Source organism: Cryptotermes secundus, unplaced genomic scaffold (genome assembly GCF_002891405.2).
Source record: "Cryptotermes secundus unplaced genomic scaffold, Csec_1.0 scaffold295, whole genome shotgun sequence".
NCBI lineage: Eukaryota > Metazoa > Arthropoda > Insecta > Blattodea > Kalotermitidae > Cryptotermes > Cryptotermes secundus.
In genome coordinates, this window is record NW_019729213.1 from 1,013,179 (window position 1) to 1,027,254 (window position 14,076).

Consider the following 14,076-nt stretch of genomic DNA (forward strand, 5'->3'; position numbering starts at 1 on the left):
GCTTAGTCTCATGGTCATAGCATACTCGACAAACAGGAAGCTTGAGAATGTTGTATAGTACTTTTCTCATAACTGATTAATAGGCTATCTTGAAATCTGCATATACCTGATGCACTGCTACACTCCAGTTCAACTTCTAGCTTACTTTTCTTTCTTAAAACAACACTTGAGATCACTATGTTATCTCTGCCCCCCCCCCCAATTTCAACTTCCAAACAGTTGACTGGTTTTCACTGTGTCTGATGTGAATGTTATGACAGTGTAGGCCTCCCAAACCTTGTAGTTTTGAATTTCACATAGTAAGAATGGGATGAACAGGTAAACTCGTGACGTGGGATTGAAAGTGAGGCCTGGAACTAACGTAGATCGGTGGGGGGGACATAGAGCAAAAAATTGCAGCTGAAGGAAATCTGCATTTAGCTTTCAATTTCAGAGTGGTAAAAGAAGGTAAAAGAGGAAGGAGAGAGATCTGATCTGTGTTCTAACATGGTACTCAGTTACAATATGCCTTTGAAGCATAAAGTTATATTAAACAACTGTATATGTTGTACTAACACTGAGACCTTAATGTGAAGCCCTAATACTGTTTGCTCATTCAGTATACAGTTTTCACTTCTTGACAATTTGAATAATGTGAGTACCAGGTGTGAATAGCTATATATGAATTTAATGTTTACTGGAGTTTGTCATAATCTTATCCAGTTTATCTGAAATAAGGCATCTCCTACATAACATCACTTCCCTTTCTCACATGACTTGAAAAGCTTCATGGTAGTATGTCATAATTCAATCTGACAAAGGCACATGTTACAAACTTGCAATTTTGTTTATTCTTGAAATATCTGGTAGTTTCATGGTTTATGATATTTGGACTGGATTCTGCATCCATCATAATTTTAACCTTTCTTCCTTTAACCCAATTTTTTGAGCATTCTTCATTAAATTTGGTTTATGCTGTTTTAAATTTTAATTACCTCAACTTCTTGTAAGTTTTTATATTCTCTCCAGTACTTTCTAAGCCCCGCTGAATTCTGCATTATCATCCAAATTTTCCAAAGTCGCAAACATGTTTCAGATTTCAGCCTGACACTTTTGTGTTGTTTACTTACTGACTCTCCTTAATTTTTCCAACCACCAGATGGTGTCAAGTAACACAGCCAGCTTCCTGCATAGAAGGCAAAGCATGACTAGTGTCTCTTGGTATGTTTTGACGATTCAACATTAGCTAAACAGATTTCACAGTGAAACAGGATTTGTTATGAACTTTATATAAAGTGCTGATCAAAAGTCTGGAAACTACAGTGCTGTTACAGCCACACTAAAAAGTTCATCACAGTAATTGTAACATACTCCTAAATCCAATACACATTTTAGTAACAGCTTTAATTCTGTTCTCCATATGTGTGTCCATATAGCACAAGACAAAATGCAAAGTCATTTGTTCATGACTGCAGTAAGCCAACTGTTGCAGAACTGCAGTATACCACACACTAAACAAGCAGGAACCTCTTCATCGTCTCCCTCTACCTCTTCCACGACCCCTTCCTCTGGCTCGTCCTCGTCCCCGACCTCGGCTGGCACCTGGAAATTGACAATTAATTGCATCTGTTTAGCTGATGCGATAGTTTTGGGACAGCTGCACATTTAAAACACTGTTTTATGTTGAACTTCAGCAATGGATTCCAATTCCACATACCTTAGTCATCCTTCAGAATGTGACATTTGTCTGGCTGGTCAAGAAATGACCCACCTTTAATCAAACCTAAAGGCTGCTTATTATGTTCACAGCAACCTGCCCTGGACCATATTCTGAGCCAGCTGAACCCTATCCACATCCTCACATCCCACTTCTTTAAGATCCATTTAAATATTATCTAATCTTATTTCTCTGAAGTCATCTCTTCCCTTCCAATTTTCCAACCAATATTCTTTATATGTATTTGTGTCAGAGCCATGTGCCCTGTCCATATTACTCTCAATTTGATCCTAATATCTGGCAAAAAGTAAAAATTATGAAGCTGCTTATTATGCAGTTCTTTACACCCTCCTTGTACTTCCTCCCCCCTTTTTGGTCCATGTATTCTCCCCAGTTCTTTTTCTTAACACAACCAATTTATATTCCTAAAGATTCTGAACCTGAATTATATATGCTCCCTACTGTCAATTCTAATCATTTCAACTTTACCACATTTTCAAACGATTTAATGGCCATCTTTACACTTTGTCCATCACATATATTCTTTTTTCATCAATGAATTATATTACCATGAAATATGTCATATCTTTAAGATTCTAAGAACTGAGGTGAACCTAAGTCCAGTTTCTTCATGGAATTCAGAATAGTTTGTCACATACCTCGTGCAGCTTCCTTCTTCTTTGCCTTGGCCTTTGGAGTGTCGTCAATGAGAAGTGTTTCCAATGGAAGTGAATCTGGGAGAATGTAATAGCGAATGTTGTTGCCACGAATACTTAAAGTTTCTAATTGTACTGGGTCTCTATTTTTGACAGTCATTTTCACAGCTTTCAAATGAGTATTCATAGCAACATCCACTCCTGAAAAAAAAAAATAGAACCAAGAGTATAGCCCATGCATAAAGTTGCACCAACTGCTCACTACATTTAGTTGTACAGTTGTGAACTGTCTACAATAAGTGTTCAGATTCTGGTCTTCTGGGTTGTTACATTTCATGGTTTAGTACAGTGATTCCCAACCTGTGGTCCGCGGGATAGTTTATTTTCATTAAACTTTATCTTATCATGTTCTTCACACGTGGGATATTTGCAGTGTATATCTCTGGCTCTTGAGGCCCATGGTTGAAGTAAAATTTAAAGGGACTGTTGGTACCATAACAGTACCTTCCCTTTGTAAAGCAGAGGTGAATAACCAACGATTTGTGTAGCTTTTTCCAAGGACATTTTCTTTTGGTCGCCCATTGCATCTCAGACCCGTGTTTCAGGGTAGACTGTTGTCCTTCTTACCTGCTGTCTGACCATTCTCCCCCACCAAATCCATCCCTCTTTGGTTGGGACTAAAGCTGGGATCATTGACCATGTTTCTTATTCATTTCAGTGGCAGAGTGAACAACCTGTGTGTCTTTAGTTTTTGTGCAGTGAATTTTTATAATATTACACAAGTGTGTTCTTCTCAGTTTAATATTCAGTTTTTCTGCTCTTGTTCAAATAACTGAGTTCACAACAAAACTTCTGATTTTCAGTTTGTTCACGAACTTATTTCGATATGGATTAGTGGTTAAAGTGTGGATCATTGAAACGTAAGACAGACGATAATCTGAGTGGATCTAGTGTTGCTGAAAATAGTACTAGTGCAGATAAAGTTCCTTCCCTCAAAAAAATCACGCAAATATTGTCCATTCTATTTGCAAATGGGATTTTCCATTCTGAATAAAGACGGCGAAGACAGACCATAATGTGTTCTTTGTTGCGAAGTGTTATCGAATGAATCTATGAAACCGTCGAAGTTGAGATGCCACCTTGAAACGAAACATGGCGAATCAGTTAATAAGCCAACAGAATATTTTCAAAATAAAGAACTGCAACTTTGTGGTTCACAAAATATAGTTAAGGACATTATATGTGGAACGAAAAATGAAAAAAGGCTGTTCTTGCCTCTTATGAAGTCGCCCTTTTGATCGCTAGAAATGGACAACACCATACAATTGGGGAAGATTTAATTTTGCCTGCTACAAAAATGATAACAAAGAACTTGTTTAGTGAAAAACATGTCAACAAGGTGTCTCTAATATCGTTATCTGACAAAACTGCGAAAAGAAAAATCGACGAGATGGCTCAAAATGTGAAAGCTATTTTGCTAGAACAGTTACGTCATAGTGACTATTTTGTGTTGCAGTTGGATGAAAGCCACGATATTTCAAATAATGCTAATTTTGTGGCTTTTGTGCAATATGAACACAAAAATAAATTTTGTGTCAAGATTTTTTGTTCTGTGAATCTTTGCCTCTTAATACAACTACTGAAGCCCTTTTCAAAGTTGTCAATAACTTCATAAATACAGATACACTTCAATGGGAAAAATGTGTAGATATCAGCACAGATGGTGCTCAGGCAATGTCGGGAACACATAAAGGTTTGGTCGCATGTATCCAGAAATTCGCACCTCTTGTTAAATGGACACACAGTTGCATACACTGCGAAGTACTAGCTGCACGCCGTATGCACTCCAAAATGAAAACCGTTCTAGACAAGGCAGTAAAAATTGTCAATTTTATTAAAGCCCTTCCTATTAACAACCGGTTATTTTCTGCACTCTGTAATGGAATAGGAAGTGATCACGAACACTTATTATTGCACTCAGAAATCCGATGGCTGTCCCGGGGTAAGGTTTTGACGTGGTTGTTTGAGCTTCGTGATGAAGTAAGGTTGTTCCTCCTAAACTCCAAACTTCAGTTAACACACTATTTAAATGATTCACATGGCTCTCCTCTCTTGCTTACTTGGTGGACATTTTTAACATCTAGAATACTCTTAACTCAAGCCTTCAAGGTACATCTATCGCCGTATTTTCTGTGCAGGACAAGATAGAGGCAACAATCAAGAAGTTAAATTTGTGGTGCAACCGTATCGAGAAAGGAAAATACGATTCCTTTCACACGCTGAGTGATTTCATTGATTTCAGTGAACAACCCCTTTCTAGTGATGTTGCTGAAAGTATGATTGAACATATGAGGTCACTGGCGTCTCAACTACGTCCATATTTTCTGCTCTGTCCTGAAAATAAGGACTGGATGAAAAATCCCTTTCTAGACTCTGAATTTGAACTTCCTTCTGCTGAGGGAGAGCAACTTATCGAGCTGTCATGTGATTCAACGTTCAAAATGCTGTTTCCTTCGTTACCGTTTTGGAGTTTTGGTTCCAAGCTAAGTCTGTTTACCCTGAAATTTTCAAAAGGCTGTAAGACATCTGTTGCCATTTTCCACTACATATCTGTGCAAGACATTTTCTCATCTTGTACACATGAAAAACAGAAATAGGAACAGATTTAATGTGGAGCCAGATCTATGTCTGAAATTATCCAGTTTTGATCCTGACATGCAAAAGTTGACATGTGAAAAACAGCACCAGTCATCACATTAGGTGTGTTAAATTCATAATATTAGGCCTAACTGATATGTTCGTAATCTTCTGAATAAGCTCCATTTATAACAGTATTTTATTGTCATAAATGACACATTTAGTGTTGTAAAATTGTAAGTTACAGCTTCACGTTTATGATACGTAAAATATAAAAAAATTCCATTTTGGGTTTTATGAGGGTTGCAGTGAATTAACATTCGGTACAGGGGGTCCGCGGCATCAAAAAGGTTGGGAAACACTGGTCTAGTAGATGGAAATTCATGTTGCCTCTGTCTACAGAATGCTAGAAGCAGCATGTTCCTCTAACACTCTAGTATCCACCCAGAAGACCACAGTCTGTACAGTCACTGTTATGAAAACTTAAACTGTTCATAACAGTTTTAATCATTTTCATTTGTTTATGCCTTTTCAATGAAATATGTTCACTCTGAAATTACCAACATGGTACTTACAATTTAGAGTATACAATATCCCTGACTTTCTGAGCATAATGTAGCTTTTACTTTCTCTGCATAAGCACTTTTCAAATGAGGTGATTTGGTTAATTAAATACAAATAAAGTTAATAAAAATTAAAGGGTTATATAGGTTATAATGGTTTCCATGTGGCTCTAGTTCTCCATCCAGACACCTACCAGTTATTGTTCCGTGAACCTGGGTTCCATTTTTTAATTCAATGGTCACTGTCTCATGGCTCAGTTTCATCAAAAACCTGAAAGATGAAAACGAGATTCTTAAGCACACATGACATTTGTACATACGAATGTGAGAAACTGTGAAACAGCACATTTGTATAGGGATATTTTACAAAATATTAAGGTTTTCCCTTATGAGTTGGGTTATGCATCATTTGAAGGTTCTCAAACATTAACATTAGTTGAAAACTGCTTAAAACATTATACACTGACTTCAGTATCCGGCCTATATTGTGTCGAATGGTAGGATGATGAATTGACAATAATTGACTACACCATTTGCCTGAGGGACTGGGAAAAATCACGGAAAACATGTAATAATGGCCGGTTTTCTGGCGGGGAATCAAATGAACACCTCCTGAATGTAAGTGCAGAACGTTACCGCTTGATCCGCTTATTCGGTTTTTGTACTGTAATAGTTACTGCAGCAAACGGAATACCTCAATAATCAGAAGAATCCCTAGTATCAAAGGACCGAATATAATCGATCTTGTCTAACTAAACTGGTAACATTCCTACACCATCACAGTTTACAGTTGTAAACAAAAGTTAGAGGTATATATCGAAAGAAAATGAAACGTAAATACCTTACTAATTTCATGATGTTCACTGATTTAGTAGCTCACCCAAAACGAAAACACACTTATACCGGCAAACGCTATACTTTTCGTTTACTATCTAGCTTCTCTGTGTACAGTCATATTAAAAACACATTGCTTGCAATATACGGTGTTTCAATTAGCTCTAGTTTTGGATATCAGAGTAGTTGGTCCATCATATAATGAGAACGTTGAAATCGTGAAGGCGGCGCCGAAGGACATGAATACCAATATCCACAACAGAAAATTCGGCGTGTAAACAAGTGAACTTATTCATAGGTCAGAAGTGTACTGTAGTTATTGTGTATGCTGATGTGTGTGATCACCATGTAGTGAGAGATTCAGAGCGATTTACAGACCTGAGGCGGTACCGCATACCTCAAAATGTTCTACATAATTAATGTGGAGATCATGACAGTTTGGTGTATATTGTGTTCATAATGGTACAAGCTTGTACTACTGAAGTGGGGTCGTGGGATGAATGTTTTCCACTTCATATTTTAGTTGCTGTGTATTCGTGGCACGTATAGGACATATATTACAACGGATGTTATTATCGTAACAGTTTTACAATAACTTCCAATGGAATCGGGAGATAACAGTTGCCCATCTCATGTCAAGAAAGTGGCACTTATTACCGGCATCACGGGACAGGTACGTTACTTTCGGATGTTTTAATTTCTCCACATTCCTCAAATTACGTACAGTATCGAATACCCGTACCAAGATCAAGCGATAAATTACTGTATAAGTGATAGCCTGTAACTCTAGATTTTACCACTACACAGTTCAGCACTTAGCTGGCGAAAGGAATTTATATTCTCCATGTAATATAAACTGCTTTTTCATACATTATGCAGTATAACTTTAGCATGTTAATTTTTCATGTTTTTCGAAGGTAATTTTGTAACAAGTGACAAATGGTTATAAGTATCTGCACATATACTGAATTATAGGGATGATAGATGCTATATTCCGTTCCTGATTTTGATGCTGTATAATGTGAGTGACTGACAGCATCATTAAATAAACCATAAGTGAATAATCGTTCCTGGTTTCAGAGTTAGTCATTGTCTGGATGCGAGATTGTACTAATGTACTTATTTATTAAACTCATTCCACTTGTGGCACATTATTTGAAGGTACTGCAATGTAACCGACCTCCGAGGTACAGCTGCCGCGACTATTGCTCGAGATGAGTTCTTTATCTCAGGGATACGGGTGCTTCGGATATGGGAGTGGAACACACTTCGGAGTTCATGAATTACGTGGTCTCCAGAACACACCGTGTATTGCAGTCTTAATTTAAAATTTTGTACAGTAATCAGTCTTTACATTAGTCCTCCAAGCTAGCCACTCCTACTTGCTACCCCCTACTGTAAAACACTTCTCTGTCCTCTGTCTACATTTCAACAACCGTCCTCCGCTCCCTATAACCGACTGCCCTCTCTTTACAAGTCCCCCAGTGGGCATAAAACAAAACAAGAAAACTAACAAGAGGAAGCCAAGGGTCGAGCCCAGCATCTGTCCTACATTTGTAATTTTCAAAATGCCCATCATAAACCTTTTTAGGTCTTCAAGGCACATGAGCAGGGAACCCAAGATCCCTCCTGGCCGATTTCGCACAATGTCAGCCAATGTGTTTATGACACTAGGAGCAAACTGGCGACGTTAGGGACAGTAGTGACACCCTAAGCCTAAGGAAGACAATAGTTGAATTACAAGTAGACGGTCCCGGGATGGTATCTTGCTGGAGGAGCGTCTCTCAGGGTGTGAAACAATGCATAAGTTGATCATTCCCTTAATTAAATAATTTTGGCAAGGGAAGTATGGTTAGAGAACTTAATTTGAAGAATCCTTGCTATATCAGCATTTCAATTGTTGTTTCTTACTGCAATGAGTGAACCCATGCTTCATGAATAACCCCAACATGGTGGGAGGAGCATCATGGTTCTGCCTGGGTCCACACACACAAAAGATCTAACTGTATTGAATTATAAATTTCCTTCTTTTTGGAGGGCATTTGCCACATTTGTATTTAGGTGTTTGTGGTTTTGGAGTAATCACATTTCCTGAACTTCTGTTTTTGTTACCTGGCATATATCTCAAAAATGTGGTCAAGATTATGTTTCTCATTCATGATGGATATACAGTGTGATTCAGAAAGATAGACACAATTTCAATTGGCTGTATTTCCTGAACTATATGTTGCATTTGAATTCTGTAAAATACATTTGAAAGAGGATGTTGTAAAGTTTCTAGTACTACCGCTAGAGCACTCCAGCACCGCGTCAGTTGTAAGCGAGATGCCTACTATGCAACACAAGATTTTTTGCATTTGTGAATTCAGTATAAGTGAGTCTGCGACTGCAGTTCAGCATGCATTTTGTTGTAAGTTTTACATGTGACCTCCATCGAGGAAGAGCATTTATCATTTATCATTGGAATAAACAATTTGATGAAACTGGCTCTCTGTATAAGGGTAAAAGCCTGGGCCGATCGCATGTATCGGAGGAGAATGTGGAGCGCATTCGAGTGAGCTTTGAGCATAGCCCAATGAAGTCAACCCGTAGTGTTAGTAGAGAACTTGGACTATCGCAAACAACTGTCTGGCATGTATTGAGGTGCCGGTTAGTGTACAAAGCATACCACCTACAACTGGTATAGGCTCTTCGCACAAACGATAAGGTAAAACATGTAGAATTTTGTGACTGTTTGCTCAAAAACATGGAAGATAAATTGTTTCTGCCTTGTGTAATTCTTAGCGATGAAGCTACATTTCACCTAAGTGGGAAAGTCAACAGGCACAATGTTCGCATATGGGGGCTACAAAATTCCCGTGTAACACTCGAACATGTGAGGGACAGCCCGAAAGTTAATGTGTTCTGTGCAATATCGTTAACAAAGGTTTATGGACCTTTCTTTTTTGATGAAAACACAGTTACTGCAGTAACGTATCTTAGCATGCTGCAAAACTGGCTTGTTTCTTAAATGAATGAAGATTCAGGAGATTACATTTTCCAGCAGGACTGAGCTCCATCCCACTGGCACCTGAATCTTCGACATATCCTGAATGAATTTCTACCTCAACGATGGATAGGTCACATGGGGAATGAAGACCTGGCACTTCAGTTCTGGTCACCGAGGTCTCCTGATCTCACACCCCGCGACTTTTTCCTGTGGGGATTCATGAAAGATGCAGTTTACGTACCACCTCTTCCCACAAATTTGAATGACCTAAGAAACCATATTACAGCTTCGGTGAACTCAGTGACGCAAGATATTTGTCATCGAGTGTGGGATGAATTCAGCTACTGTCTAGATGTTATCCATGCAGCTGGAGGGGGGGGGCACATTGAGCATCTATAAACTTTCATGTATGTATAATCAAATGTAATTTACAGAATTCAAATGCAAAATGCAATTCAGGAAATATAGCCAACTGAAATTGTGTCTATTTTTCTGAATCATCCTATATTTTACTTGTAAATTTCTAACACCTCAGGTCATGCGGTAGTGTAGTTGGTTGAGGCACTATGCTACACGCTGGAAGGTTGTGGATTCGATTCCTGATGAAGTCACAGGATTTTTCACTTTACCTAATCCTTCCAGCCACACTATGGCCCTGGGGTTTACTCACTCAGCCTCTAACAGAAATGAGTACCAGGAATCTTCCTGGGGGATAAAGGGTGGCCGGCGTTTAAGGCTGACAGCCTCACTGCCATCTGTGAGCCGATTGTCTAGAAAATGTGGGAGCCCTGACATCTCACAACCCTATGGACCTCCATGGCCTGTTACAAGGATAGCTTTGCCTTTTAAATTTCCAGCACCTCAGATAGATATGGTGGTTGATGATCCTTATGAAGCAAGCTGTACCATGCTGAGTTTTGTGTGGAATTTGATAGAGATAGAACTGGCTGTTTGCATTTTCTCATGAATTTTAACATATGTACTCCTGAAACATAAATGACATACCTGTTGCTGTGCAGTGCTTAGGTGTCCTGCTTCATATGCAGTGTATCCTTGAATTGAATGTCAGCTGGACTGAGGAGATTAGTCAGGCAGTAATGCTCAAGACTTGTATTTGTGAGGAGCTTGGCTCAAGTTTCAACTGATACACTGGCTCATGACTTAGGATTTTCATGGTTTCTCATATTCCCTTCAGGCAAATGCTGGAACAGTACCTTCATTAGTCTATGATAGCTTTCTTACTAATACTTCCCAATGGGTTCAAACCCTGGGGACATGGAATTTTTAAGGGCGGAAAAATTCAGGGAACAAGTCCTCCGGGAGGGACTTTAAGCCGTGGGTCCTGTGTCGTAGATTTACCGCATGTAAAAGAACCTCATGTCTCTAGGAGACCTCTGAGCTAAATTTGGCCCAAAAGTTTCCCGCCCAAAGTAGTTTCCAATGCCTCCGGTAGATGGGGAAGTATTAGGTACCACTGCCAGAGGAGGGGCGACCTCTCTGACAGAAAGGGACTAACTATTAGATACCACTGCCAGTAGAGGATTGGAACCTCGCTGGCAGAAAGGGGCTGATAGCGAGCACCAGTACCGGTAGGTGATGGAGACTGTAGAAATTAAAAGGGGGCCGTACAATATACTATCAGTCGCGGTGCATGGGGTAAAACCCACACCCTCAATACTGAATAACTGAATCCATCCCAATTCATTATTCACTGTCATCCTGCCATATGACTACATAATGTGAGATACTGACAGTGTCATGAATAAGTAAATCACTGAAGAACATATGGTTGGGTGTCCCATCTCCAGGGATATGCCAAGATATATTTTAAAATAGGCTACAACTGCTACTCCCTCACTTGCCCCTCCAGCATCATTACTCATAATCATCCTGTCATATGTCAGTCAGTGCTGCATAACGTACTTAGTTGACATCACAGCCACTGCCACCACCATCATGAGCATCAGTCTCGAGATATGGGCTTTCAAATTCAACCTGTCTTGCTGAATGGTTTGATCCCTTTCTTTAGGAATTTAATGCATTATTTGTCTGGCCATATGGCAAGGTTCCATTTTTTTACATGATGTATCCAGTTATTTATTATTCATAATTTTATTATTTAAATTAAACACATTTAATTCCTTTTGAATTCCTGTATTTATAATTTGGTCTTTTAATGTATCTGCAGTTACTGTGCTATTAAATAAATCACGGAAGCAAGAACATGAAATTTCATGGTTGTGCTCTAATGGTTTCAAAGTATCTGTTAGTCTGGTTGTAGTTTGCTACATTAACAGTCACAGAAGGTCAGTGGATGAAAATCTAAGTATGTTTTGAATTGGACAACAGATGGAGACTCCAGTGTATCTTAGACAGTTTATGTGATAAATTTGAGACTTTTGTTCGGACAGTTTCAAATTAATTTTATATGTTTAAAGAACTTATAAGGAGACAGTCAAGGTACTGTTTATTTAATTTAGTAGCCAGCTGTTTTCTGATAAGTTTCTTGTGGATTTCAGTGATGCACTGTATGACATAAAAAATAACAAAGATTCAGTTAGTGTTTCTGTTGGTTTTGATAATGGTGACAGCATTAGCTTAAAAAGAAACAGGAACGATGAGAATGGTAATAATATTAACTGAAATTTGCTAATGATAGAAGTAATATTTAAGTGATGTGCAAATCTTATTTAAAATTATTTACTGTATTTTCTTGTTTTTAGGATGGGTCTTATCTGGCAGAATTTCTCCTAAGTAAAGGCTATGAAGTCCATGGCATTATACGACGTGCAAGTACATTCAATACTGCTCGTATTCAGCACCTTTATGCCGATCCTATGTCTCATCGGGGGGGAAAAATGCAATTGCATTATGGGGATATGACAGATAGTAGTTGCCTCGTTAAGATTATCAGTGCAGTGCGACCCACAGAAATATATAATCTGGCAGCACAAAGTCATGTGAAAGTAAGTTTTTGGTGAAATTGTTTAAATTGTGTTAAGGTAGAGAATTGTTAAGCATATTGTTTAAAGTATGTCATCCTAATAAAAGTGTAGATTGGATTCATCTAGTTCAGGATATGGCCCATTGGTGGGCTCTTTGAGCATGGTAGTGAAACTTGGGTTCCTTAAAAGGCTTGGAGATTTTATGCTAGCTGAGTTATTATTAGCTGCTCAAGCAGTACTCTGCTGCCTGGAGTAGTTAAGAAAACTGGATATATTCCTGTGCCCACGTGGAACATGGTGATAAAGCCCCTTCCATTCTTAGCCTAGGGATTAGAAGGAGGTCAGTGGTCAATAAATTTAAATTCTCTTTCCCCCCCTTGCAGGAAAGGTGCTGAAAGACTTAGTTTAGTTGGTCCTCAGAGCTGCTTGTAATGGAAAGAAAAATTATGTCAAACACATTATAAACACTTGATTTTAGAACAAACTGTCTGTCTGTTCCTCCTTGGAGTGGTAATAATGTTACTTGCTGCTAGGTGTGCAGATTACATTGTCTGGTAATGTTAGAGTAACATTTTATTTCTTTATGACATACTGGCATTAGCTGAGAAACTAGAATGTTTAGGTTTATGTGATTTATGTTGTTAACATAATAGTGTTTGTGTTCTTTTGTTTCTTTGTGTCAAGCCCATGATAGTGTTGCTTTGTTTTATTTCTTTATGTCAAACTGATGCTAAATGTGAGCTCAAAATAGTATAACAATAGATCATTAAATTTCTTTTTCCTTAATCTCGTGGAGCCTTCAAGAAGCAGTGGATATTACATGCCAAGTTCAGTGGTGGGACTAGAATTTACTGAAAACATAGTAATGTAGTTGCATGTGAAGATGATTTTTGGAAATAAAATGTTGAGTATGGTAATGGAAAAATAAAGGAATAACAGGATAAAGAAAATCTGGATTTTAAATCTCATCCATTCTAAAAATATTACAAAATAATCATCTTACAAATGGAATTTCAGTACATTCAACCACTAAAAGTAATGCAAAGCCACCAGCCACATACTGAGTGTGACATCCAGACACTAAGTGGGATCGACCTCTAAAATCAAAAATAGTATGATAGGTTTCTGCTAAGCAGGAAGTAAACCAAATAAATGATAATAGAAAAGCAAAAAAAGATAGTTCTCAGATAAACCTGAAATAATAAAAATTAACCAAATAATATCCTAAAACTAAAGCACAAATGACAGTACAGTTAATACGAAACTGATTTGATAAGAAATAAAAAAGTTCTGTCTTGTGGAATATAATGCCTGAAGCAGGCAGCAAGCAAAGCCTTGTTTGGCTTACTCTTCAGCCCTGAAGATGGAGGAGACATGTTCCACCTAAACATGGGTTCACTTTCTATGGGCGACAGTGTTATATCCCAGAAGATAAAAATTTTTAACAACTACTGGGGTTGGCCTTAAATCTTAGATAAGAAACAGCCGAGTCACAACAAGTGCCAGTTAACACATGTAACAAAGAATAATTGGTGTTATGCCCCAAAATTGAGATAGTAGAGGTAAGCCACTGCCCAAAATGTTCGCGACGAGCGAACAGTGTTGCACAGCTATTGCCGCAACATGTAAACATCAGTAATGGCAAGTAGGGTAAGAATTTGCTGGCTCAGCAAGGCTGTGTCCTCACAGCGCTAGAAGTTTGCCTAACTCGGGCACTGGAGAATCGGAATAGATCGCTTACACAGCGATCAGACGC

General features: G+C 38.4%; 2 protein-coding genes across 5 annotated transcripts in view; one reads left to right on the forward strand and one right to left on the reverse strand.

Annotated features, from left to right (window-relative positions):
* Window positions 1–14,076, forward strand: part of LOC111865397 (GDP-mannose 4,6 dehydratase) — a 40,345-nt gene that overhangs the window by 8,154 nt on the left and 18,115 nt on the right. For 2 of the 3 annotated variants that reach the window (XM_023853381.2, XM_023853382.2), the window contains exon 3: window positions 12,099–12,341. In XM_023853381.2, the coding sequence (XP_023709149.1) occupies window positions 12,213–12,341 (129 nt within the window). In that variant the 5' untranslated portion in view covers window positions 12,099–12,212. Of the gene's footprint in view, window positions 1–6,634; window positions 7,060–12,098; window positions 12,342–14,076 lie in introns of those variants that run through there. The other variant, XM_023853380.2, reaches the window with a different exon arrangement.
* LOC111865398 (small nuclear ribonucleoprotein Sm D1) lies at window positions 1,248–6,500 on the reverse strand. 2 transcript variants are annotated; one of them, XM_023853385.2, is made up of 4 exons: window positions 6,394–6,500; window positions 5,747–5,823; window positions 2,356–2,553; window positions 1,248–1,581 (listed from the first exon to the last, which is right to left on the reverse strand). In XM_023853385.2, the coding sequence occupies exons 1-4, from the start codon at window positions 6,405–6,407 to the stop codon at window positions 1,511–1,513; spliced, it is 360 nt and encodes a 119-aa protein (XP_023709153.1). In that variant the 5' UTR covers window positions 6,408–6,500; the 3' UTR covers window positions 1,248–1,510. The 2 variants fall into 2 exon arrangements, with proteins under 2 accessions (XP_023709153.1, XP_023709154.2); XM_023853386.2 differs by lacking the exon at window positions 6,394–6,500 and adding an exon at window positions 6,020–6,135.

Coding starts and splice junctions, on each gene's coding strand:
- LOC111865398 (XM_023853386.2), bottom strand. CDS start 6,120: ATGTTTTCCGTGATTTTTCCCAGTCCCTCAGGCAAATGGTGTAGTCAA. Junction 2,554..5,746: donor GGTTCACGGAACAATAACTG/GTAGGTGTCTGG, acceptor TTTTTTTTTCAG/GAGTGGATGTTGCTATGAAT. Junction 1,582..2,355: donor GAAGAAGGAAGCTGCACGAG/GTATGTGACAAA, acceptor GTCAATTTCCAG/GTGCCAGCCGAGGTCGGGGA.